At 42.1% G+C, this 24,255-nt stretch overlaps 4 protein-coding genes across 4 annotated transcripts, besides 16 other annotated features; 1 reads left to right on the top strand and 3 right to left on the bottom strand.

Moving 5' to 3' along the window:
• Positions 1-784: 784 nt before the first annotated feature.
• Positions 785-812: a microsatellite.
• Positions 813-890: 78 nt separating this feature from the next.
• Positions 891-2,006, bottom strand: PVX_123325 (hypothetical protein, conserved; the record flags this gene model as incomplete). Its single annotated transcript, XM_001617176.1, has 1 exon — positions 891-2,006. The coding sequence occupies one exon, from the start codon at positions 2,004-2,006 to the stop codon at positions 891-893; it is 1,116 nt and encodes a 371-aa protein (XP_001617226.1).
• Positions 1,470-1,489: a microsatellite.
• Positions 2,007-2,772: 766 nt separating the features above from the next.
• Positions 2,773-2,807: a microsatellite.
• Positions 2,808-2,872: 65 nt separating this feature from the next.
• Positions 2,873-2,936: a microsatellite.
• Positions 2,937-3,711: 775 nt separating this feature from the next.
• On the bottom strand, positions 3,712-10,236 carry PVX_123320 (hypothetical protein, conserved; the record flags this gene model as incomplete). Its single annotated transcript, XM_001617175.1, has 10 exons — positions 9,361-10,236; positions 8,829-9,074; positions 8,574-8,675; positions 8,191-8,403; positions 7,779-8,058; positions 7,231-7,556; positions 4,802-6,931; positions 4,287-4,521; positions 3,984-4,124; positions 3,712-3,871 (listed from the first exon to the last, which is right to left on the bottom strand). Exons 2-10 carry the CDS (start codon positions 8,920-8,922, stop codon positions 3,712-3,714), a joined length of 3,681 nt encoding a protein of 1,226 aa, XP_001617225.1. The 5' UTR covers positions 8,923-9,074; positions 9,361-10,236.
• Positions 4,813-4,845: a microsatellite.
• Positions 5,724-5,754: a microsatellite.
• Positions 6,943-6,969: a microsatellite.
• Positions 8,112-8,135: a microsatellite.
• Positions 8,419-8,446: a microsatellite.
• Positions 10,013-12,253, top strand: PVX_123315 (hypothetical protein, conserved; the record flags this gene model as incomplete). The annotated part of the gene is made up of 1 exon (XM_001617174.1): positions 10,013-12,253. The coding sequence occupies one exon, from the start codon at positions 10,013-10,015 to the stop codon at positions 12,251-12,253; it is 2,241 nt and encodes a 746-aa protein (XP_001617224.1).
• Positions 10,805-10,849: a microsatellite.
• Positions 12,254-12,834: 581 nt separating the features above from the next.
• Positions 12,835-12,861: a microsatellite.
• Positions 12,862-13,184: 323 nt separating this feature from the next.
• PVX_123310 (hypothetical protein, conserved) lies at positions 13,185-17,123 on the bottom strand (the record flags this gene model as incomplete). The annotated part of the gene is made up of 1 exon (XM_001617173.1): positions 13,185-17,123. One exon carries the CDS (start codon positions 17,121-17,123, stop codon positions 13,185-13,187), a length of 3,939 nt encoding a protein of 1,312 aa, XP_001617223.1.
• Positions 14,302-14,334: a microsatellite.
• Positions 14,562-14,626: a microsatellite.
• A 2,988-nt stretch (positions 17,124-20,111) lies between the features above and the next one.
• Positions 20,112-20,140: a microsatellite.
• A 958-nt stretch (positions 20,141-21,098) lies between these two features.
• Positions 21,099-21,128: a microsatellite.
• Positions 21,129-23,424: 2,296 nt separating this feature from the next.
• Positions 23,425-23,452: a microsatellite.
• Positions 23,453-24,255: the final 803 nt, after the last annotated feature.

Raw genomic sequence — 24,255 nt, 5'->3', positions numbered from 1 at the left:
CTTTTTAATGTTTGCGCGGACACACTGCACACATGTGTAACAGCCAAATGACGTATACAACAACATGCCCTAAAGATGCGCCGTTGCATTTGTGCATATGTCTGTATGTGCATATACAGATGGTAAAATGTGACCGAGGAAAATAATTTCACTTCGTGAAGCGTAGCATAATGTAACTATTTTAAAATGCTTTTTCAGTTTTTTTGGGTTTAAGATTTAAACTTTATTTTTTCGCGTATTTCGCGTTTTTCGATTTTTTCGATTTGTTGGCTTCCCCTGTCTGCTCGCCCAAACTTGCCAATCAGTTTTGAGCGGGGGGAAATTTCCAATTTATGCACCAGGGAAGGACATAAAAAGAAGCATGCGTCACGTGTGAGGCACGTACATTTTTAGCAGTATACAAAACAAAACGGTAAAAAAAAAAGAAAGAGGGAGAAGAAGAAGCAGAAAAAGAAGCAGAAAAGGAAGCAGAAAAGGAAGCAGAAAAAGAAGCAGAAAAGGAAGCAGAAAAAGAAGCAGAAAAGGAAGCAGAAAAAGAAGCAGAAAAGGAAGCAGAAAAAGAAGCAGAAAAAGAAGCAGAAAAAGAAGTAGTACAAATTAAACTGCAAGACTGTTTATAAAAAAAAAGGGCACCCACAAAAATGTTACAAACGGGTAGGCCACTTTGTGGACGCGCGCCGAGGGATCCTCAGCACGGGGGGGTATATCATTAATTACGAGTACACCTATGCGTGCACAAAGGCATATATGTCCACATATCCATATTGCTCACAATGCGGGTGCGTTTTCGCGTTTATTCGCTTCGCGAGGGTTGTCGCAAATATACATGTTGCATATATTGACGTTTTATCAGTTGGCCCACTCACCCCCTTTTTTTTTTTTTGTCCTTCTTAGCCACTCTTTATTTTGCCTTTTTTAAAGATGCGAGCTAAGAGGCTGGAGGAGCGAACGAAGAATGCATACACAAACATGAGAAGCAGAGATACTATTGAATAGACAGCTCTGAAAAACGAATTGGAAAACTTCTTGTCGTGAATCACAGGTTTGTCCTTGAGATGATCAAAGATATATTTCATCATGTGTTTTTCTCTTTTTAAAAAAGTTTCCTTTTTTTTTTTCACGAGGGTTAACAAATTAACCAAAGCTGTGTCGTTATCAATTTCGATTCCTTCATTTAGGACTTGTATAGCTTTGTCATATTCGCCTAACATAAAATATCCTTTAGCCAATCTGAAGTATATTTTCACATTTTTTTTGTCATGTTCTTGGGCTATAAGGGAAAACTTCACACATTCTGAGAATTTACTTAATCTCATGAACCCCTGAGCAATATTGCTACTGTAGGTGGCATGTAATTTTTGGAATGATTCCAAACGCTCACTGCTTAGTTCTTCCTTTTTGGAAAGGACATAACTGATAGACCTTAGTCCTCTCAACCAAATTTTAATTGCCCCTTCGTAATCGCCATATCTATATTTTGCATTTGCATCATCCCTGGTTTCCTTTTCATTTTCGCCTTCTAAAAATTTTTCATCTATCAGGTCGTTGGGCATTTTGGGGGGTTTGTCTTTTCCATCCGGGGGGCTATCATTTATTATGGTTTTCTCCCCCGTATGTTCCGCTTCCTTATGTTCCTCCTCCTTATGTTCCGCTTCCTTATCTTTCTCCTCCTTATGTTCCCCCTCCTTATGTTCCCCCTCCTTATGTTCCCCCTCCTTATGCTCCTCCTCCTTATGCTCCTCCTCCTTATGCTCCTCCTCCTTATGCTCCTCCTCCTTATGCTCCTCCTCCTTTGCACCCCCGTTACTATCTTGATTCTCCCTTGTTAGGTCATTTTCTGACGGAGACGATTTGAATAACTCATTCTTCTCACTTTCATCACACACGTCTGTGTCTACATTTTCATTGTCGTTATTTTCTGCGCCCTTTAAATGGTCGTATTTGTCGTCGCCTTGGTTTAAATTGTTTAGGCTACTTTGTGTGCTGCTTTTCGAGAGCGTGTCCATTTTTATTTTTTTAAAAAATGTACTCTATCGTCCTTCAGATTTCTTTCCCTTTTTCTTGCTTCACAATTTTTATTTTATCATTCATCAGAGTAATTGTGGTAGGAAATATTCCAAAAGGTTGAAAATGCTTTCGGGGATTTATGTACCCCCCAACGTGTCCCCTCTCTGTGCGTGTTTTTTGCTAAGGGGGAAAATATACTGTTTATTTTGTATTTTTTTTTTGCGTGCGGCTCTTTTGCGTTATCCCGTATTGCACTCCAACTCCTCGATGTTTATGCGTCCATATTTCCCCCGTGGCGAAGGTCTCAGTTTGGGAAACAAAACGAATAAAGCGAATAAGGCGAAGCAAAATGGGGAAAATCGTAAAAATCGTAAAAATTGTAAAAATCGTAAAAATCGTAAAAATCGTAAAAATCGTAAAAATCGAAAAAGCGTGTGCTCTTGAGCGTGTTGGTGCTTCCTCCAGTGCACGTTCAACTTACGCACTATTTCCACTTTTTCACGAAACCCGCCCTGCGCCCGTGGTTTTTCAAATGCTTCTTTTATGCGCGCATGTGAAGCGGCTCAAAAATGCGATCCCGAAAAAAAGGGATGCCGTAAAGGCGACGGGTACGCGGCGTTATATTGCCGAAATGTACGTGGCAGGCCAGGTACGGCTGACCATCAAATTGGGGGAGATTCAACGTTATGGCGCAGCAAAATCAAACGCGCAAAATGGGGGGATGGCACGAAATCGCGAGTTCGCCACCCGTTAATTTGTTCGCTCGTCAATCTGGTGACGCGCCAGGTGGTTTGCGGCCGAACTGACGCTTCGTAAAATCGTGAACTCGTAAACTCGTAAAATTGGTAAACTCCTAAAATGGTAATCCCGTAAAACCGAAAATTTCGCTTGTACGGTTTATCCCTTTTGTTCTTTTTCCTGCCAACGCGACCTCGCCATAAAACCCTCTTTAAGCAATCACGCTTTGCAGAGATTAGTTTGAATGAGAAGGTCCTACTTATTTTTCCAAATACGTGCGTTTCGTTTACAGACTGAGCAAGCTTTTGAAGAATGCTTTAGCTGGCCTGTTTGCGAAAAATTTGCGAATTTGTTAATCGTAAAATGGGGCATGTAGAAGCGATTAAAAAAGTGTATTTGTTTCAAGTCTTAACCGAAAGGGTTATTTTATTTTTATTTTTTTATTATTTTTTTTTTTTGCAAATTGAGGAAAAGATAATTTTGTAGAGGAACTATATATCGCAAGGCAAATAACGACGCGTAAGGGATGGGCATATAAATATAAGCATACGTACATGCGCTGGTGGGGGAAAAACAGCGCTCAGCGAATTCCCACTTAGATACTGCCTTCACGCGTGAAAATGCGTGTTCGTTCAGTTTAACATAATATAATATAATTTAATATAATATAATTTAGCTTATTTTAATTTAACTTAATTTAACTTAATTGCGGCATGACACGGCGACCCCGGACGAAGGCGTCAAACCGCGACAAGCGATTTTTTCTGACCGAATTGCGCATAGCAAAAAATGGTTATCGCGCAAAGGTGGAAATAAACTTAAGGGGAAACTCGGCATTATGCGCCGTTCATGTAGAAAAGGCGCAACGCGATGGTTTAACTCAACCGTTCGTGAGTATCGTCGTATGTACCGTCGCGCGGACAAATGAGCGTACATATATACGCCATACCTCCCATTCGGGGTCACTCAGAAATAGTCGTAGGTATCCAAACACTTGAGACAGTCCGTCAACTTCATCTTCTGTTCATAGTCGTCTAACCCCATGTCGACCAAATTTTTTATTTTGATCATCGAAACGTTCGCCAGGTTATCTCCGCACAGTAAAATGTCCTTCTGGTTGAACATCCTTCGGGGGAACAGGGGGGAAAAGGAACACGTCAATGGGGAGCAGGTAAGTACAGGGTGTTCCCCTCGTATAAGCTGTTGGTACACCGCTGGTACGCCGCTGCGGCTCCTACTTGAGGCATATAATTTTAGACGCCTCAACCACGTTGGGGTAGAAAATGATCAGGGGGTCCTTGGACAAAAAATTGAAGTCCCATAATTCCACGCGGCCATCATCCGAGCAGCAGAAGAAGGACGTGGAATTGTTGGGCATCCTGCGTGGCAAAGGAGGGGGGGGAATGCACAATGTACACGTGGTGTTGCATAGCACCGTTAATTGTGTAAAGAGTGAACCTATTTACAATATGCTAGCGTGTTTGTGCATTTCTCGCGTGGGCAAATGATTGCATTGCGCCCATTGGAGCATATTCGGTAACCATAATATATCGTTGATGGAGCTGAACGAATTCTTGGACTTAAAAGTGGTGATTTGTTTGTTCGAAAATTTGTGCCACAACTTGACTGTGCAGTCTTCCCCGGCACTTAGGAAAATGTCGTGGTCGAATTTGTTTATTTTTATTTTGTTTACAGCCCCGAAATGGGCAACGTAATAATTTAAGTACGACTTTTGATAGCAGCTATTGCACCTGTATATTAGGCCATTTTTTGTGCCTGAAATGGGTGGAAGCGGAAATTGTGGAAGGAATTTCTCGGGGGTGCTTCTCTCTGGTATCTGTGCAGTTTGCGCAAATGATTTGCTGTCCCATTTGCGGGGGTTCATATGAAACAATCACATGGTGAAGCGGTGCACGGAGGAGAACTTATTCGGGGGGGCATTTACGACGAATCCGTAGTGGGCACAAGAAGGTACATAAAATTTAGTGCGTTTAAGAAGATCCACCCAAGTGTCAACGCAATGCGGTGGTCCTTCTTCTGTTTGTGCAGCGCTTACCGAGGTAGTAGTACGAATGAGTCGGTTTTATTTTCTTGTCAATGATGTTTTCCGTAACATTTTTGTAATGGTTTAGCAGTTCTTCCTCCCTAGATATGCGTTTCGTGTATTGTTCCCCGGCAGCATCGACCGTTGCTTCAATTTCGTTGGCCCCTACTTCATGCGAAGCTGCATTGTTTGGGGCGCCCTTGCTCTGTTCCTTAAGATCATATTTTGGAATGCTCTCGCCCGAATGGTCGTAACGTTTTTGCTTATGACCGAGCTGTTTTGCATCCTCCCTATTTATGGTGCTGATGATAAAGTCCTCATCGTGGTTCATGTAATTGTCTATGTCAATGCAAGTTAGGGAAGAGTTAAATGGTTTATTGGAGAGGTTTTTATTTTCAAATACTGATGAGAGGCCTTGATACAAATCATTCTTTTTATTTTTTAGGTATAAAATTTCTTTATTTTTTAATTCCTTTTCTATAGTCCACTGGTACACATGCCCATTTTCATGTGCAGAGTAGAAAATACTTTCTTGCGTATTGCTAGCCATGTAGTTGCTCTTAAAGCAAATGTCATATATGGGTTCATAACAGTTCTCGTGATAATTTTTTATGCTAGTAGATTTCAAAACGGCTAGCTGGTCACTACTTCTAGTGTCGTAAATATTTATGTGTCCATTGGACAAGGTGGCAACTAGCAGATTGGGGTTATTATTCGAGTAGCTAATTTTGAGAACACTTGAATTTATATCATACAGCCTTAGGGGGTAGGTTGGGTTGATGTAACTAAAGATGGCAACGTTTCCTTTGCTATTTTGGAAGCTTCCAATGTCTAGTGTGCTCGAATAGCTAGCTGTTATGTAGTCTTCATAAAATTTGTTCGTATCGATAGATGTCACTATTTTTTCTAATTTGTTATAATGAAATTGGAACAGCTTGTCGATGGAAATATTTTTGATGTATTTTTTTCCCTTCAGTTTGTACAGCTGGTTGCTTTTATTGGCCTTCCCATGTGCGTCCCCCTCTTGTGTATACTCCCCCATGTAGGTGTTATGCCCATTTTGCGTATCATCTTTGCGCATGAAGTGATCGTCATCGTCACATGTGAACATGCCCTCGTCGCCGTACATAAACGCGCCCTCGTCTTGTCTCACCTCCGATACGAACTTTATTCTGTTCCCTCTGATGGAGGTGAACTTCTCTTTCTTCCTCAGCACATGGGATATCTTTTTTTTTTCTATGTTTTCTTTTTCCAAAATTTGTTTTTTTTTTTCATCATTGCAGTTAGTTTTTAAAACATCATCTAAAATCAGTGTGCTGATTTTTTTTATTTTATCTTCATTGCTTTCTTCATTTGCAATGATATCGAAAATTTGGTGGTCTCCCTCGCTTTTGCCATCTTCAGTTTTATTCGCTTCATTTGCGTTGCACACTGGATCGGGCGCGTTCTTACCATCTCCCTGCATTTCAGCTGTCTTTTCTGTCTGATCCGCCGCTTGGTTTGACACTTTATTGCGGGCTCCTTTCCCCGTTCTCCTTGCGGCCTTTTTCCTGATTTGTGTCCTCAACTTTATAGCTGAAATTTGTCGCCCTATTTTTTTCTTCTTCCCCTTGGACAGAACAGCTACTCGTTTGAGCAGGTCCACGTGAGTAGCCCACTGGGGGTCTCCCTCCTGGGGGGGAGCACTTCCCTGCTCGTGCATCTCTCCCGTACTAGCAGTATCAACGCATTTGCTAATTTTGTAAAAGTTAATTGCCTTTTTGAAATTCATTTTTATTTTCATCCTGATGATCGTCTTTTTCCTCCTGTAGTTAATGTTTGGGTTCGTAAGGGCGTCGTAGTTCTCCCCGTCGAACATTTTCACTTTGTTATTTTTTCTCTTATCATTTAGGTAACTCAGGCGGATGTTCTTGTACAGCATTTGCTCGTAATAATACACATTTTGTACTACGTACTTTTCCATATTTTTTAATATATGCACAAAGGACCCCTTGTTTAGGTTTTTTTTCTGGTTGTTTATTTTCCATGGGATAACATTTGCGCTGTCCTCAGTGTCTTCTGGCCCTTCCGGGGACGCGTCCGTTTGCTCCCTTTTCCTTTTGATGATCGACTTGATTAGGTATTCGTCCTCGCTGAAGCTGCCTTTGAAAAGGGGAAGCGCAGGGGGCACGCGGCATGTAGCACGAGGTATGTAGCACGTGGCATGTAGCACGCGGTATGTAGCACGTGGCATGTAGCACGCGGTATGTAGCGCGCGGCATGTAGCACGCGGTAACACAAGGCATGTGACACACTGTGTAATCTGTTGTGCAATACGCTGCATAATCCGCCTCGTTTTCCGCCTCGTTTTCCGCCGCGTTACCCTCTGCGTGACGCACCACTTCTCAACACTGATGCGCATCACGCAGAGAGAGCGCCGCTCCCGGAAGAATTCTCCTTACTTGTTAAAAATTTCATCGTTTTCATATTTTTAAATTTGCTCCTAGTTCTGAACGTCCTACTTTTATTTGACAACGTTCGAGACATATTTTTTGTGGAAAAGAGCGTATTAAAAAGGGACGTATTATTTTTCTTGGACTTATAAAACGATTTGGGTATGATCGTCGTCTGCTTGTTATCTACTAAATTCTTGTCAACGACCTGAACCCACATGTTCTTCTTCAAAATGACTCTTTCGTTAATGTTTAGCGAGTCTCCGTATTCGTCCATGATCTTTTTTAGCTTTTTGTTTCTATATTTTAGAAATTTCTTGTGCAGCAGCTCGGATCTGTGCGCACGGAGGGGGGAGAACGGGTGGGTGCACTTGGTGAAGTGGTGAAGCGGTAAAGCGGCGAAGTGGGGGAGTGACTCCTCCTTCCGATGCGGCTGTGTATCGAGGCACGTGGAGTGAACTCCCCATCGCTACTGCGCAGGAGTTCCTAATGCAGAGAAGCCCTTGGAGTGGCATTTTTTTCCCCCCTTTTTTTTTCCTTTCTATTTTCCGCTTAACATGTCCGATGGGTTCCTTATGGTCAACTTGTGCAGTTCGTGTAAATTCGTCTGGGAACTTTTGTTCTGCTTGTTGATGGTGGAGACGTAGACGTCCTTGTTCTTTCTGAACACATTTAATGTCTGCATGGTTTTGTTTATGTAATTGCTTTCGTCATTGTTAATCAGTTTTTCGTATCTTTGGTTTTTTTCTTCGATGGCCTTTTTTTCCTCCTCCGTGTCGTTCAGCATATTGGGGATGTTCAGCAGGTTGATCGTTTCTGATTCGCTCAGCCGGATTTCTGCGCAGGGGTAACGTCATGGCATTTGAGAAGCAAGCAGTATAGAAGCTGCACATTAGCAGTGGAGTGGAAAGCGAATAAAATGCTCCACAATTTGCGCCCCTCCCACCAGCAAGTAGGTTACCAACTTACCATCGTACGATTTTAAAATATCCTCTTCGTACTGAATGCCTTTTGGACCCCCTTCCTGGTCTTCTACCTCAACGGATCCCTGCTCCCCCCGTCCACATTTTGACTCTCCATCAATTATATCTCCTATGTGATTAGCTTCATCGGTTGCTTTGGTCGTGCTTCCCTTCTGGTCGATAAATTCATTTTTGTCATCGAACTGTTTAAGTAAGTAGTCTGATGAGGGGAAGGGAAGAACCATCACAAGTGCAGATAAGTGGGAGGGATACAAACGAGCAGGTGTAATCACAAAAATGCACTTGTGCCAATGTGAGTACGCATGTGTTGTCTCCGTTGTGTGGCCCCCCTAGATACACCCCATCGAAGAGGATATGAGCGAGCTCTACCTATTTGGTCGAAAGATTTCTTCGTTTCCGTTTCTTGAAAATTGAAGTATATCGGCTTTGGCGTTATGTTTTTGTTGTCGAGGATTATTTCAATTTGGTCATCTTTAAAAAGGAGAAAAAAAAAAGGAGGGACACCTTTATGTGAGTCTTTTTTTTTTTTTTTTTTTTTTTTTTTCATCATGCATACTTCTTTGCATGTGTGCCTTTCTTTGTAATATTCATTTTTCCTTTTTTTTTACTTCTTTCCGTTCTGACCCTTAAAATCCCCGTTCAGCTTGTTGGACCTATTGAAGCAAATCTTGCTCATGTTGCTTTTGATTTTTTTCATGGTGCTCAATCCTTCCTCCATCGTTCCACAAGTTGTTTATCCGGGGGGGGTGCTGGTAAAAGGGGGTGCGCCCTGCGCGCATGCAGTTACGTATACGCCACTGTGCATACGCCTTTGTGCACATGCCTATGTGTACACCTAGTGCACATTTGGCACGTGAGGAGGGGCACTTTCTGTAGGTGACAAACGGGGAAGGGGGTGATGTTTTCGCCTCGTTGGCGTTAAAAGTGGGATAGGAGCGCTAGAATGGGGTGAACATTCATGCGCAGCTTTTCTGGTAGCAATTTTGCCAATGTGCCCATTTGCCCCTTGGGGGCGTCTCTTCCCGCGAAGGAGGCAGAGGCTTGGAAGCGCCACGTCGGCGTTGGCCCCTTTCAATTTTCTACACTCCAGCATGCAGGCAACGAGTAAAAGGGTCCAAAAAATTGCCGCATTTTTTTCGTAGCCCTTTTAAATTACCGTGCGGATGTGGGAGGAATATGCGGAGGAAAAAGAAAAAATAACAAAAGGGGGCAGAGAAAAAGAAAAAAAGAAAAAATGACAAAAATTGCAGTAATGACATTAATGACAGTGATAACAGTGATGGCGAAAGAATCACGTGAGGGAAGCAAACACAGCGGGATGTAGGTGCCGAAGCAGTGCAGCGAAGGTCCTCGCGGAAATCACAAAGTGGAAAAGTGCCCAAATTGGAGAGCTATCAAAGTACAGCTCTTCCACATTGGCTACGCAACAACGGAGGGTAGGAAAAAAGGCGAGTTTGAATAAACACAAAAAAAACGCAAATTTGGTGAACGCAAAAAAAAAAAAGCGAATTTGCTGAAGAGGCATATGCTTCATGTGGACGCGAGATTGCGAAAGCTGTATATGCTTCATGTGGACGCGAATTTGCTAAAGCTGCTAACGCTTCTCGCCGACGCGAATTCGCCAAAGATGCACATACTTCATGTGGACGCGAGATTGCTAAAGAGGCATATGCTTCTCGTCGACGCGAATTCGCCAAGGATGCACATGCCTCACGTGGACGCGAACTTCTCCCTATGCGATGCTGTGCGCGCCCCTGACACATGTACGCCGCATCCTCGGCGAAGGAATCACCAAGGTTGGCGACGAAATGTTTGTCTTAAAAATTGGATTCCCCAAACTCGAAATGGGAAGAAGCAGCAGGAAGGGAACTTTTTTCTTCAACACTGCAAGTGAGTCAAATGTCAAATTTGGAAGAAAGTCTGGGGACACAAATGAGAAATGCGGAAATGAACCCCATTTTGAGGGGAAAATTCCCCCCAACTTTGAAAATTTAAATTTACAAAATTTAAATAACAGGGAAGTGATATACTACCTAGGATACTGCAGCAAAAATAAGTTACTAAAATTGGACCTCTTAAATTCGACGATGAAAGAATTGCACAGCTTAGTGTTAAATAGCGTTAACTGCATTTCTACTGATTTTCACCAAAATAAAAAAAATATATTAAATCCAAAGTGTTACCAGGAGGGGGTGAAAAACGTCCCAAAGAAACCCTTTTTCGACATTCACGATTTGGTAAAGGTTTATTTAAACATTTGTTACATTAATTCATATTTTTTTTTGAAGACAAAACGGGAAAAGCATGGCGACAGCGGTTGTGTAGTTTTTCTCCAAAGTTGTGGCCTTAAAGATGGCACTACAAATGGATACCAGTCAATCAAAAAGGAGGCACCCTTAAATGAGAAAAAAAATGTGAAGAAGTGTCAAGGAAGCGCACGGAATGGAAACGACGACGTAGAGAACTTCCCCCCAAAAGACAACAAATTTATTTACACCAATACTGAGAACAGGAACGTGGAAGCGTCTACTCAGTTTGTGTGCAACGAACATGTAAAAAATATATTTCATGTGTTATCCATTTTTTTTCTTCAAAATGTGAACATTCTGAATGACCATTATTTGTGTCGAATTTTTTACGGGTACAATAAAAGCAAATTTGTGAATGAGCGATATTTGAACAATTTAAGTTTTGAGATTATCAAAAGGATAAAAAAAATCAGGACATACCATTTGTATTTAATACTGATGAATTCGCACTATCTCACTTATGTGGACAAAACTTTTGTAAAAATTTTACTTATTCATATTGTTAATAAACTTTCCCAATTGCCCTGTGAAGCCATGTGCCAAGTTTTACCTGTCGTCCCCTTATTCATTCACTCGGAAAAACTTACCTACAAAATTAATGTCATATATGCCAAGAAAATTGCCAGCTTTAATCAAGTCAGCCATGCTGTTAGCTTGTTTAAAAAAATGGTACAGTGGAAAATGATATCCCAGAAAAATATTTTCCTCAGCTTTAGCCATTTAAACAGGTTTATGAAAGTCAGAAAGGGGCCCTTCAAGGCGGATGTCCAAAGGGGAACTTCCCTCCATCGTGGGAAAGCAAAAGAAGGGGGAATAACCCCCGAGCCGCCCTCCCAGACGCCGCAAGACGAACAAATGATAAACAACGTAGTGACAAAGTTTGACCCATTTGACGGGAGGGTCACACGTTACGATGATATAAAATTTCCAGTAGGAAATACCTCAAGGGGGGGAAGCAACCCTTCAGAGGATTACCCCAATGGTGGAGGGCCCCCTCAGAAGGGCAGTGGCAGTGCAGCGTCGGCGGGGGGATTTTCTCCCCCGGCGGAGGAAACGTTTTCATTTGAACAGGAGCTGATGAGGTGTAGCGCAACTGCCCCCAGGGAAAAGAACCCCGGCGTAAAATTTGGAAGAGAAAGCTTTGGAAGAAAAAGCTCTGGAAGTGAAAACCCCCGCGAGGACGCGGCGCGAACGCACGAGGGGGACAACCTCCTCTTCAACCTGAAACTGATCGAAATGCACCTGAGACACGACTTCAAAAATATATACTGCCTCCTCCCGAGTGATTACAAAAACTTCCTTCAAAAAATTAGGACCCTTCCATGTAGCGTTAAGAAAAATATGCAAGGAGAAAAAGAAATTTACATTTTAAAGAAATATATGAAAATGCTAAATTATGAATTTATTACATTTTGCCATGGCCCCTACGTGCTGCATATTTGTGACCCCTTTTACAAAATTTACCTGGAGTGGGAAAATGGATGGAAATTATATCCACTGTATCAGCAAAATGCGGAAAGAAATTTCCGAGAAAGTAAAATCAGTCACCTGAGAAAGGAAGGGTTTAGCGAAATTCTCATTTGCCATGATGCCTTTGCGAATTGTCCAAGTGAGGAAGAAAAAATGAACTATCTCAGCTCCGTTTTGCAGCACACAAAATTTTCCAAGTGTAGCCCCACCATTTGTGGGGCAGCCGCGGTTGCGCCCCCGCCCGTGGTGTCTCAGGAGATTTACCTCTGAATTTTCAGCATCGAAGGTGTAAAGAGGAAACAAAAAAAAAAGAAGAAGCGTACGTGACACTTTGCTGGTAAACTCACATGCGCGTTACTTCCCATTAAACGCATTCCCCAGTGGGGCGTTTTTCCCACCTTTTTTTTGATTGTACAGTTTCGTCGTTACACCGTTACGCTGTTGTGCTGTTACCCTGTTGCGCTATTTTGCAACTGCTTATGGCGCTTGTCCTACGCGCATAAAAACCCGCCCCCCCTGAGGGGGAGATTTTGTTTTTTTTCGTGAATGCTCACTTCGCACTGCACACAAACACACATACACACTGCGTGATGTTTTTTTAACGAGAAGACTTTGCCTTTCGAGAGACGTTGTTGCTATAAAATGAGTTAAGCATCATTTGTACCACGCGGACACATGTGTGCACAGGGACCAGGTGGTTGGAAAGCAGATCGAAGGGGCGTCACCCACACATGCAATGTAGAAATAGGCAAATACATACTACAGGCACACACATAAGCGGGTACGTATGAACCATTTTCTTGACAGAGAAACGTTAATAAAAAAAAAAAAAAAAAAAAACGAATGAAAATCACAAACAAATAGTCCAGCTGGGTTTGTAGTTAAAAAGGTTTAATCTCCTTTTTGACGTTGCCTGTTTCGAATTTGTCCTCCTTAAAAAATGTGCATCGCGTAACGTGTAACGTATAAATGGTAACATATAACTTGTGAACGTTTGGAAGCGTGCGGCCGCGGCAGAGACAAAGGGGAGTTTGCACAGCTTGTTAATGTGTACCCCATTGCAACTTTTTTTTTTTTTTCTTTTTTCCTATTTTCGCGCATTCCGCGGTGCACGTTGCAAATAAAGCATAACACATGGGCGTAAGACGAAACGCACACAAAGAAGCAAATGTAGCGGCGCGCGCGAAGAACAAATTGGGAGCTAAAAGAAATACGCATACAAATAGGAAGAGAAGGTCATTTTGTTTATATCATAAAAATTGTCATACGTGCAAATATAGTCGAAGCTTAGCTTGTTGTACAAATTTATGGCCGCTTTGTTATAATCAATCACATGTAGGTACATGTACAGAGGCAGGGACACATCATCATCATTATAATCCAAGCAGGCCTTTTTTGCATTCACATTTTTTAGGTGGAAAAATGGTCTGTTTTTCAAATTGAAGGCACAAAAATTGTTTAAAAAAAAATCCAGCATTTTATTGTTAAGGCTTGAGCAGTACAGGGGATTTTTAAATAGGGGGAATTTAAAGAACGGAGGGAAAGGGTGGTCTCTTCTCTGAGACTCTCCCTTTTGTGTCCCCTTCTCTGCTAACATCTCCGCGTTTTTATTTTGAATAATAACATACAGGTGGTGCAAATAATCATTCAGTATGATTTGTTTGTAACACTCCCGTAGAACTCCATTCGAAATGCTATAATTTTTGGACTTTTCGGTGCCCCACTTGTTTTTCTGTCTGTTTGCATGATTGGCGTGACTACTCAAGTTGTTCATTTTGTACGTTTTAAAAGAAAGGGGGGAGTTGTCCCCCATTTGATAACTCTCCCTTCTGCCATTCCCATGTTGGTCCGCTTGATGAGCGTTCTGCTGAGTTGGGTAATTACCACCAAGGGGGGGCTTATTTTTAAAATTGGATGCCGCTTCGTTGTTCTCGTCATCCGTTTGCGCAGTGACGAAATCGTCTTTCTGCGAACAGTCATTCCGATTGGCACAGTTTTTTTCGTTTTTCTGTTCCTCCACCTGTTCGTGCAAACTGCTCCTAGGACCACTTCGTTCCCCATCGGATGGTTTCCTTTCCGCTTCTAAGCAGTTCATTATTTCCCATATGAACGTGTCTTCCTTTCCATTTAAGCTCTTCCTCTTGTATTCCCTATCGGAGAACGATTTCTCATCACTTAGAATGGAGTAGAAATCGTCCGACGTGTTGTCCGTGAGTAAACCCTCGTCGAAAAAATCGTCTTGGTGTTCGTCCCTCAGATGGCTAGTCGAAATGCTATAAAACATATCGTTATCAATGTAGCAGTAAAATTTACTCTTGTAGAGAAATATTCTGTAAATGATGAAGTAGAAATAAAACACGGTGTATTCAATGAGGTAGGAAGCTAAGTTCAGTCCCCTAAAGTACTCACTTATTCCCACTGTTAAAATGTAAATACTGTTGATTTTTTTTTTAATGTATTTTTTGGTCATCGTTTTGATATTTTCATTCATGTAAATTTCTTCATACAATTTCTTTTCAAATTTTGTATCTTTATTGATATGTTGAGTCCGCAAAACGGATAAGTCGTTCAGCACGTTGTGCAGATGTACGAGTGCTTTTTTTTCCTGATCGAACGGATGGGAGGAGCAGTTAGGTACCTTTTCCCCATTTTGGTTTAGCATACCGCTCGACTGGGTTTTCATTTTATCACTTCTTCCATTTGTATGGACTGTGCTCCCGTTGAATAGCTCATTTTGATCCGTCTTTTTCAGATTATTGGATGGGAAGATGCTTGTCGTTTTTTCCCTCCCGCTGGAATTCGCATTTTTATCTAGCGGGATATAATTCTCTAAAAAGTTCAAAGACGAATCGTACACATATTTTAAGTAGTTCTTCCCCTTTTTTGAGTTATTCGTTTTTTTTTTATAATGGTTATATATATTTATGAAATCCTTTTCGTTTCTAGCATCTTGGTAGTTAATCAAATTTGACACACTCCCAACGAGGTAGTCTTTTTTCACTCTCTTTTTATTACGATTGTACAAATTGAGCGTTTCTTTGTTTAGGCATATTTTATCTCTCAGTCGACTTATCACATTTTCTGCCCCAAGAATTGGGTTACCTCTCTCTTCGTATTCTATGTTTTTTTCCTTCAACTGTCTGTAAATGTTTTGAATGTTCCGATTATTGTCATCATACATGTTGTTGTGGAGGTTGCCTAGGTAGCTGCTGAACTGCGCGCCACGGTGCGTCTGCCCACTTTCGCCACCTCCCACGATTTCGCCGCTTCTCACGCCTCCCACACCAGTGTCCTTCTGGGGGGTAGACACCCAATTGCTGCTACCCTTACGGCTGTGGGCACCGTCCCGCTTCGTATCCTTTTCCGTTTCCTCCTCTGATGGGGGGTACTTCTTAATGTACTCCTCCTTTTTGAAACTGTTACGTTTATCTCTATTTTTATCATCCAGTTGGTCGCTCGCAGTGCTCTCCTTTTTATGTTCTACGTGGTTTTTCTCTTCCTTTAAGATTTCCTTTTTTTTTATATATTCTTCCAGGTGCGTTCCGTTGTACCTGCACATATTGTGTCCATTTCCGTAGCTGACCCAGCTGTGGGGCGTGGCCTTCTTTGCACTCCTACTAGCGCCGTGTTTACTATCCCTGTGCTTATCACTGCTATACATTTCTCCTTTTGCTTTACTCACAGGGGAATCATTCTGGGCGCTTTGCGAGAAACAAATGGTGGGCAAACACTTAGTAGATGAGTTTGCCAAATTGCTTGACTTGGTGCGGAGCTTACTAGGCGGTTGTCTTCTGCCATTTGATCTGCCCGCTGAAGGGGAGCACCCAGCAGACTTGACACGACCATCCGGCTGTATATGACCATCCGACTGGCTGGGGTCGTCCGACTGGCAGGGGTCGTCCGACTGGCAGCGGTCGTCCGAATGGCAGGGGTCGTCCGACTGGCAGCGGTCATCCGAATGGCAGCGGTCATCCGAATGGGCCGTGTCGATCGACTGCGTGGAGTCCACTGACTGGGCTGTGTGCGCCGAATTTGCGTCGCTTCCACCATTACGTGCCCTATTACTGTCGTCCATAAATTTGATATAATCTAGTAGGATCTCCTTTTCACTCACCTTTTCTATCGTTTTACTCTTCAGAAATTTAGTAACATGATCACTGTTTATATAATCAATAAATGAAAAGGGAAGGAAGGCACCAATGGAGAAAATTTCCTCTTCCTTCCACTTTTTATCTATTCTTTTCTTCCCATCATTATCTGTGTCTACGGAACGATTTGACGAATTGTAATCCTCCGAGTTTACTAATTTTTTATTTGAAATGTTATCTAAATCATCGTCGTTGCAGTCTGAAATTTTCTCAGTTTCTGCTCCTCCGTCGGTTTTCTTTCCTTTCATTTTGTGATCATCGTCATTTCGCGGCGAGGTACTGCGCTCCTTTACCGCCTGGTCATTTTTCTCCACCAGGGGGGTTGGGCTTAACTGGTTAGCGCTGCCTCCTCCACGCGATACAGCGCAACCGTCTCCGTTGCTTCCCCCTCTGACCCGTACGCCTCCACCCCGGTTCACTACACCCCTGTTCACTACACCTCTGTTCAGTGCACCCCTATTCACTACGCCGTCGTGCCGTTTGCCGCCCTCGCTGCCATTGAGGGAGCGGGCAATCTTCTCAACGACTCTTGTAACCTCATCGTCTATCACTTTATCATCGGCAAAATTACAAATGCTGAAGTAAAAATCGGAGTGGTACTTTACGGGAAAGATCTCCTTGTGCAAATCGAATACGTCATCAATGTCAGATTCTTTTAAAAAGCGAAAATAAATTAAATTCAAAATATTTATTTTTTTTAATATTTTATGTAAGAGTATCTCCCTATCTTCACATAAGTCTAGGAATAAGCGAGAGCTTAAAATTTGCTCTTGCATGTCATTGCGTAAGGCAGATGACGTTGACAGAAATCTTTGCTTGTTCTGTTTCTTGAATAATCCTAACACATTATTTACAACCTTGTCGTATTGGAATTCAATAAAACTACTTTTTCTACTTCTAGAATTCATATTTTCATCAACACTCTTTTTATGGGTTATAAAATTCGAATTCTTCTCCTCATTAGCATTATACCTATCCATATCAATAATCATATTCCCTCTTTTTTTTTTTTTTTTTTTTTTTTTCCTGTTCCTACTTTAACATTTTAGTTGAATGAAAGGGTCTCTTCACAGTTTCTTCCAATATTCCGATCGTCCAATCGTCCAACAATCCGTAGTCCTTTTTTTTTTTTTTTAAATATATATACACTATGAAAGGGTGTGCATATATATGAGCAATCATTCCATGTGTGTACGCGTGTAAGTTTACACGTGTAAGCACCAATGTGTACGTGCGTTATAAGTGCACCTTAATTTTAGGCTACGGTTGCTAACCCGTCCAAATTGTACTACACTAATTTTGACTTTCTTTTTTTATTTTTTTTTAAAGCTTAAATTGTACATACAATTTATTTGATTAGGTTGCACTTCATCGTGTTCTACGGAGTTATGTTACGCGTCATTACGTTGCGCCTCACTATGTTGCGTGTCATTATACTTGTTCGCTTTTTTCAAAAATAAATTAAAAAAAAAAATGTGCTCAGCTAACCTGTTGACATGCTATATGCGCATTTGTGTAACACCCTGTGTACTCATCTTTCGTACGTAAAATGCATAGCTTTGAATCGCTTTTTTTTTTTTCCTTTTCCCCTTTCAGCGTGTGCTTCAAAGTGAAAGAATTAGACTGATTAAATATCGTGATAAATATTTTTTCATAAGAAAAATCTCACAGGAAAAAAATGTAAGACATTTTACTAAAAATATAAGTTACAAGAAGGAAAAAAATGGAGGGAAATATGAAGGTGGGGTGAGGGTATAAAAAAGCTGAATGTATAATTTCCAGATTGATCAGAAAAAAAAAAAAAAAAAACGCCTAATATATGTGTATACATATGTGTACACCCAAAGGAATGCATATATGCACGTACGTATTCTCATGCGAACGAGTATACTTTTGCATACGCATAACACACCATTAATGAGCACAACATGGGAGAAATAAATCACAAATGAGCGAAGAAAGATGGGTATTCTTCAAATTGCAAAAAAAAAGAAAAAAAACTGCTTTAAAAATAATGTCGTATGCAAATTGAAGGAGCAGGCAGAATAACCTTCATCCTGCGTCGTCACTACGCAGTGTGGGAAAGAAGCGGGGCACCAATCTGTTTGTACAATAAAAAACAATTACACAGGGGTGAAAATGCAACCGTGCAAAGTTGGTGGGATAGGCATCGGGGGGCATAACGCCACTTTGCCGTGAAAAAAGGGAAAGGCCAAAAGTGAGGAGAACCAAAGTGGCGGGGGCCAAAAAAGGGCAGAGGCCAGAAAATCAGTAAAATGTCAGAAGTATGCGCGGGCGAATGGTTAAATCGATGGGAGAAGCGTCAAACGCGTGACTCGAAGAGAAATGCGCAAATGTGGGAAATGCAAACAGGGAGTACGCTAAATGGGGGATACTCTGAGGAATACTCAAACTGCGGAATTGCAAAGTGAACGACGTTCACTTGTTCTGGCAATTTGCCTGCAAATGCGTCAGATGAGATACTTCTAAGCAGTCATCTAAAGCACATACCTTTGGGTGACGGGTGGGCAAAAGTGAAAGTCATGTAGGCTGCACTGCTACACTGTGGTAGTAGCAATCGTAATAATAATAGCCTATTTTTACGCAACGGGGGGAAAGCAACTTAGTTCCTACGGCAGTACAACAAAAAAAAAAAAAAAAAAAAAATGCATCCCTCTATTTCGGTTACTTGCACTAAAAATTTAGAGTCCCAATATTATTATCTACGCTACATGCCGGTTTCACGCTAAACATGCGAATGGGAGAATCTCCAAAGGGAACTAACACGTAGAAAAATACTACGTAAAATGTAACGTGCAAAGGGGGATTAATTAAACAGTAATGTCAGTTTAATGCTCAGTTTTTCTATCCGTTCGTTGATAGCTAGTGCGTGTTGTGGCGGTACTATATGATGAACCCTTTGTGCCACTGTTCGTACTCATGTGCTCACCCCTATGTTTGGGATGCAGTTCTAGCTTTAATAACTCGAAAGATGATACTGCGCAGGAAGAACACGCACTGTTTGTGTTTGCATCTGCGCAGGTTGAGCGGCTTTCCCGCTTGGCCTTCTCCCCTGGTTATATACATATATACATATATGTAGGCGCAGCTGAACGGTGCGGGTGTGTAGCTATAGCTAGATGGATACAGAGGTGACGTTTCACCAGCTGGTCAGCGAATCCCATTTTGCGGAGGCAAACTGGTTAAGGCGCCTCGAACTGCATAATGTACATAGGCAGATAGTTATGTGTAGATATACGGGTATACATTAACTGGTCGGAGGTATCCTATTGCTACGTTCCAACTGCTCATTATTCTCTACGAGCACCTATTTCAAAAGGGGGCATTCTTTCTACTCAGCGCCGCTTAAATGACGTACGCGCGAATAGGAATAGTTATGTACAGGTGCATACACCGTTGACATTTTCCCCAGGCCCACACCTTTACCAGCTGTGTAAATATCGTACCAGTTTAATATAATGGCAATCGAATTATAAATATGCAGTGATATAACGTACGCGCTAATCTGGGTGGTTCACAAATGGGCTGCGCGATCACCCCGCGTCATGCATTTCTACGGCGGTGTCTACAGCAGTGTCTACGGTAATGTCCGCGTCTGCATGCGCACGTGCTACTCTTTTATTTACGTGCCTACTGATTCACTGTTTTCCACTTACGGTTAGTTGGCCATGGCATATGTACTGCCATACGTTAGGCGGACGCACGTTTTAGGGGTTCGCCTCTTATCCTCTAAAAACATAAAAACTAAAAAAAAGTGTCCAAAAAGGCAGCTGCGAAGGGCATGCACACATAGGTACTTACTTACATACATACGTACGTACGCACAAACGAACGCACATCCATGTAGGGTAACCATCTGGGAGCGCTACCGTACCGCTTCGGAATGCTAATAGACGGGACTACACGTAAAAAAATAGCGCAAATGTGCACAAATACGCGCTTACGAGAGGTGTGCAAAAAATGCTTCCCCTAAGGGGGACGCACGCGCGTGTAAACAAGCAAAAGCGCAGATATATTATTACGCATTTTTTCGCTCTATGCAGAGATTTGTGGCTCCTTTATATGCGCACATTGGGCATTCTCAAGTTTGTATGTTCGCGTGTTCGTGTGTTCACTTCTTCTTTTTTTTTTTTTTTTTTTCTACTGCGCTGTGCTGTGATTTACGCGCTAATTCGTGGTCCTGCATTTCGCTTAACTCCTTCGTTACTTCATTCCTTCGCATAACCTTGCTAGGAATTTCCAAATGGTAACGCGTTAAAAATTATCTACCGCGTTTACATATGTCTAACGAGTTGTGTTTTTTTGTATACACACATGTAGATATGTAAACTGCTCTGCGCTGATGATTCCCCCGTTGTGTGGAAATGAGGATGGATGAATGAATGGCTCCTTCCCCCGTCAAGATTTTTTTCTACACCCTTTTGAAGCACTTAACCATTAGTTATTTTTCGCGGCCCCCTCTCATTCTACTTCCCTCACTTCAAGTCGCCCTGAGCTACTTCTTTGTTGGGTAAGGATTCCAAATTGTTGAATTTATAAATGCCATATACGTTTAAGGCACAAGGGAAAAACAAAAAGGAAAAGGCGGTGTACGGTTTGTACAAACTTCTAAGGTCCCTCAGCATGGTGAAAAAGGTGTGACATAGGGCTCCCATTTTTTTTCTTTCGCTCTGTTCAAGATGTGAGTGTTATCCTGCGAAGGTAATTTTTCTCCCGTGCTAAGCGGCCATGCAAATACATACATGTATGTCCTTTTGAGCACACATAAAAAGCTGCGTTGTGTATAGGTATATATTTACATAAACAGGCGATGCAGTCCAAATCAGATTTATATGCAGTGTGTGGAATTTGCTCCACCAATTTTGCTATCTCAACGAGGATAAGCGGCGCCCAATTGATGGTAACCTGCGCCGGTTATTTCCCCTCACGTGTTAACATTTGGTTTTCAGCTTGACTGCCTTTAAATGGGCAAATGGTGGGGACAGGGCAAAAAAGAAAAAAAATAAAATGAGTTACGTTACGTCGAGTTGGGAGGAGATAAACACAGTTGGGGGAAAAATACACAGCAGAAGGGAAGGAAAAATTGCATAAAATAAAAAAAAAAAATGATGTCAAGCAAAATTACGCGATGCGAAATTATTCCTGGCAAAACTGTGCCAAGGTGAACTTCGCCCGCGATGCGGAAAAACACGAAAGCGCTCCGCATGTTTTCCGCTCTGTGCCTTCCTTTTTCGCGAACCCCGAATGGCGAAGGAGCAACTTTGAACGGCGGAGGCGCAACTTTGCAGCGTGAAAAATCAAAAATAAGGAGGCTAACTGGTTTAAAATAAAGCGCCAAAAAAATGTTGCAATTTACTCGAAAATTGCGAACGAACGCTCTGCACGATTAAAGGGCATAGGCACAACTGCAAAAAAGGCCACCTCTATAAAAATAGCGGAATTTTCGAGGGCCATTTCCACCGCGCGCACAAATCAGGTTGTTCCCTCAAGGAGAAAGTGAAAAAATGAATGAAATGCCAACCGTTTGAAATGCTCTTAAAAAATACATTTTCATTTAAGAGGAGCTTGCAATGTGTACACTTTAATGTAGCCTTTCTTTTTAAACACGGGAAGGGGAACGCCCACATATGCAGGCGGCATTACTCCTTTGATGGGGTACCCGAAAAGAAGGCGCCACGTGGCGGAGCTTCCTCGTTTGGCGGCGAAATCGGGGGAGGCAAGAAAAGGGATGCTGTAGGGACGTTAAACACATTGCAGTGTGAGCAACATGTAGAGGATAGGAGTGGCTCATTTGACGGAACATTTGATGGTACATTTGAGGATGGACACTCTCGCACCTATGTGGAGGAGGCAGACGGAGCTGCGGAGGACCTCGGCAGTGATGACCTGCAGGTGAACTCGAACCAAGTTAATCGCGAAGACGACGGGGATGAATACCTGCCGGATGAAGATGAACCTCTGAGGGGGGGAGGAAACGTCGAAGAATTTGAAGAGTTCGAAGAGTTAGAAGACGATATAGACACGCTGCTCTACACGAATAACCTGAACTCCAGCCTAATTGGGAACCTTTGGCATGCCTCCGCCAATAGCGTCTATAAGGAGTCGTGCAAGAGTGCCCCCGTTAGGAAGGAAAGCAGCCCAATCATTGAAGGAGCTTCGTATAGGTATCCAAATGAGAAGGAAAGCCACAATTGTGCAAACGAAAAAGCGATTTCCTCAGAAGGGAGCAAACACGAAATGTGCAACACAATTGTGAAAGACATTACTCAGGGAAAACAAAAAAAGAATAGTAACGCTCATGAGCACTCAGGGGAAGTAAACAGCGGGACAACGAATGACGGCCACCTGGAGGAAAACAACCCACCGCAGATAATTAAGCCAAACAGCAAAAGCGCAGAATGGAGCGGGAAGAACAAAGTGGACTCCTTTATCAAAGAAATATACAAAGAGGAACAGAAGGAAGTTGAAAAAATGAAAGAATTTTTTGAAAAAAATGAAAAGCATCTGATGAAGTTTAGAAACTCCATTTTGTGTAAATTAAAAATATCGGAAGAGTTGCCAAAAAAATTCGAACACTTAAGCAAAGACACAAATATATTTAATAAGGAAAAGACCAAAGAAAAACATTACAAAAAATTAATCGATTCTTTGAATAAGCAAAGTGTACAAGAACCCCCTCGTCGTAAACACAAATTTGCAAAAAATGTAAATTATGACCAAATGGAGACTATAAAAATACTAGACATTGACAGTGTGCCAGTAGACGTTTTAAATACCCTGTTTGCCTATAAAATTGTAAAAAACTGCAGTGCGGAATTGTGCCTGAAGATAATAAGCAGAATAGGAATGTATAGGGATAAGTACTCGCAAGTTTCCTACGAAAATATGATAAATTATTTGGGCCAAACGATTAACCATACCTGCAATGCGGAAATTATTGGCCTTTTTTCGAGGTGCTACGAAACTGTCAGTATCCCATTTTTAGTCAATTTTGTAAGAAAGTATGCAACTTTTTCCCGATCCTTTATTGTAAGCCTGTATGATAAATACTCCCAAAAAAGGCTCTTCGATTTTGTACGCTATGAAAACAATTTTGGAATTCGAAAAATGCCCAACATTTTGACGCACCCGTATCATCTGTCATCGTACATAAAATTGTTGGGGGAATGTTCTGCGAAAAAGGACATGTACATACAGCTAAAAATGAGGGGGCATGTGCCGCACGGGGGTAGCTCTAATCAGGAAGGGGCAGCAAGCGAAGTGGATTACCTACCGGGGGGTGGGGACTACCTGCCAGGGGGGCTGAACTGCCTGCCAGGGGAGGAGAACCAACCAAAGGCGAAAAAGATCACCATAACGGATGATAAAAAGAAATCCGTGAAGAGGAAAAACTACGTCGAAAGGCCCAAAATGTATGACGTGATTTTATCAGCTGAGTACACAGGGCTCCCCATTGAACATTTTATTGAAAAGGAGGAGGAGGACTTCCTAAACATTAACACGGACAGGGAGAAGCAATTGCAACAAAATAGCCCAAATTTGTTAAGCCACCCAGGGGGAGCTTTTTCCAATGGGGGACAGCTCGACGGAGGAGTCGCAACAGACGTGGAGAATTTGTCCATTGCCAGGGAAGACCCAACGAATGGCGCCAAAACGGAAGATACCGCCACTACTGGAAGTAGCGGCCAACATGCAGGAGACCCCACGCATAGCATTAAATGCGAAACCGAAACGGAGGGAAAAACGAGTGAAAATAGCGATTTCACCCTGGAGGAGGACTGCGATATTTACGTCTACAAAGGATTCAACAAATTAAATAAATCGTCCCTAAAATTACAAACCACGTTGGTAAAAACGGAGGAGGAGAAGGAGGGCTACTCAAACGAGTTGGCTCTATACCCCAGTGAAGGAGAGCACTATGAAGAAGTAGACAAGGAACAAAGTAACGAAGCCCTGTGGGAATTGCCGTGGAAAACTAGGAGAAGAAACTCCTTCTTTTTTAAGGGGCGCTTTTTTAAGGTCCTCCCGAATGAAGGCTGGTCAGAAATTAAGGATGTGTCAAATCAGTACATACGGCCGAGGAGAAAAAGAACAAAACATTCT

Source organism: Plasmodium vivax, chromosome 14 (assembly GCF_000002415.2).
Source record: "Plasmodium vivax chromosome 14, whole genome shotgun sequence".
Classification (NCBI taxonomy): Eukaryota; Apicomplexa; class Aconoidasida; order Haemosporida; family Plasmodiidae; genus Plasmodium; species Plasmodium vivax.
The sequence above is the reverse complement of the archived record's forward strand: the minus strand, read 5'-3'. Positions and strand labels throughout refer to the sequence as shown.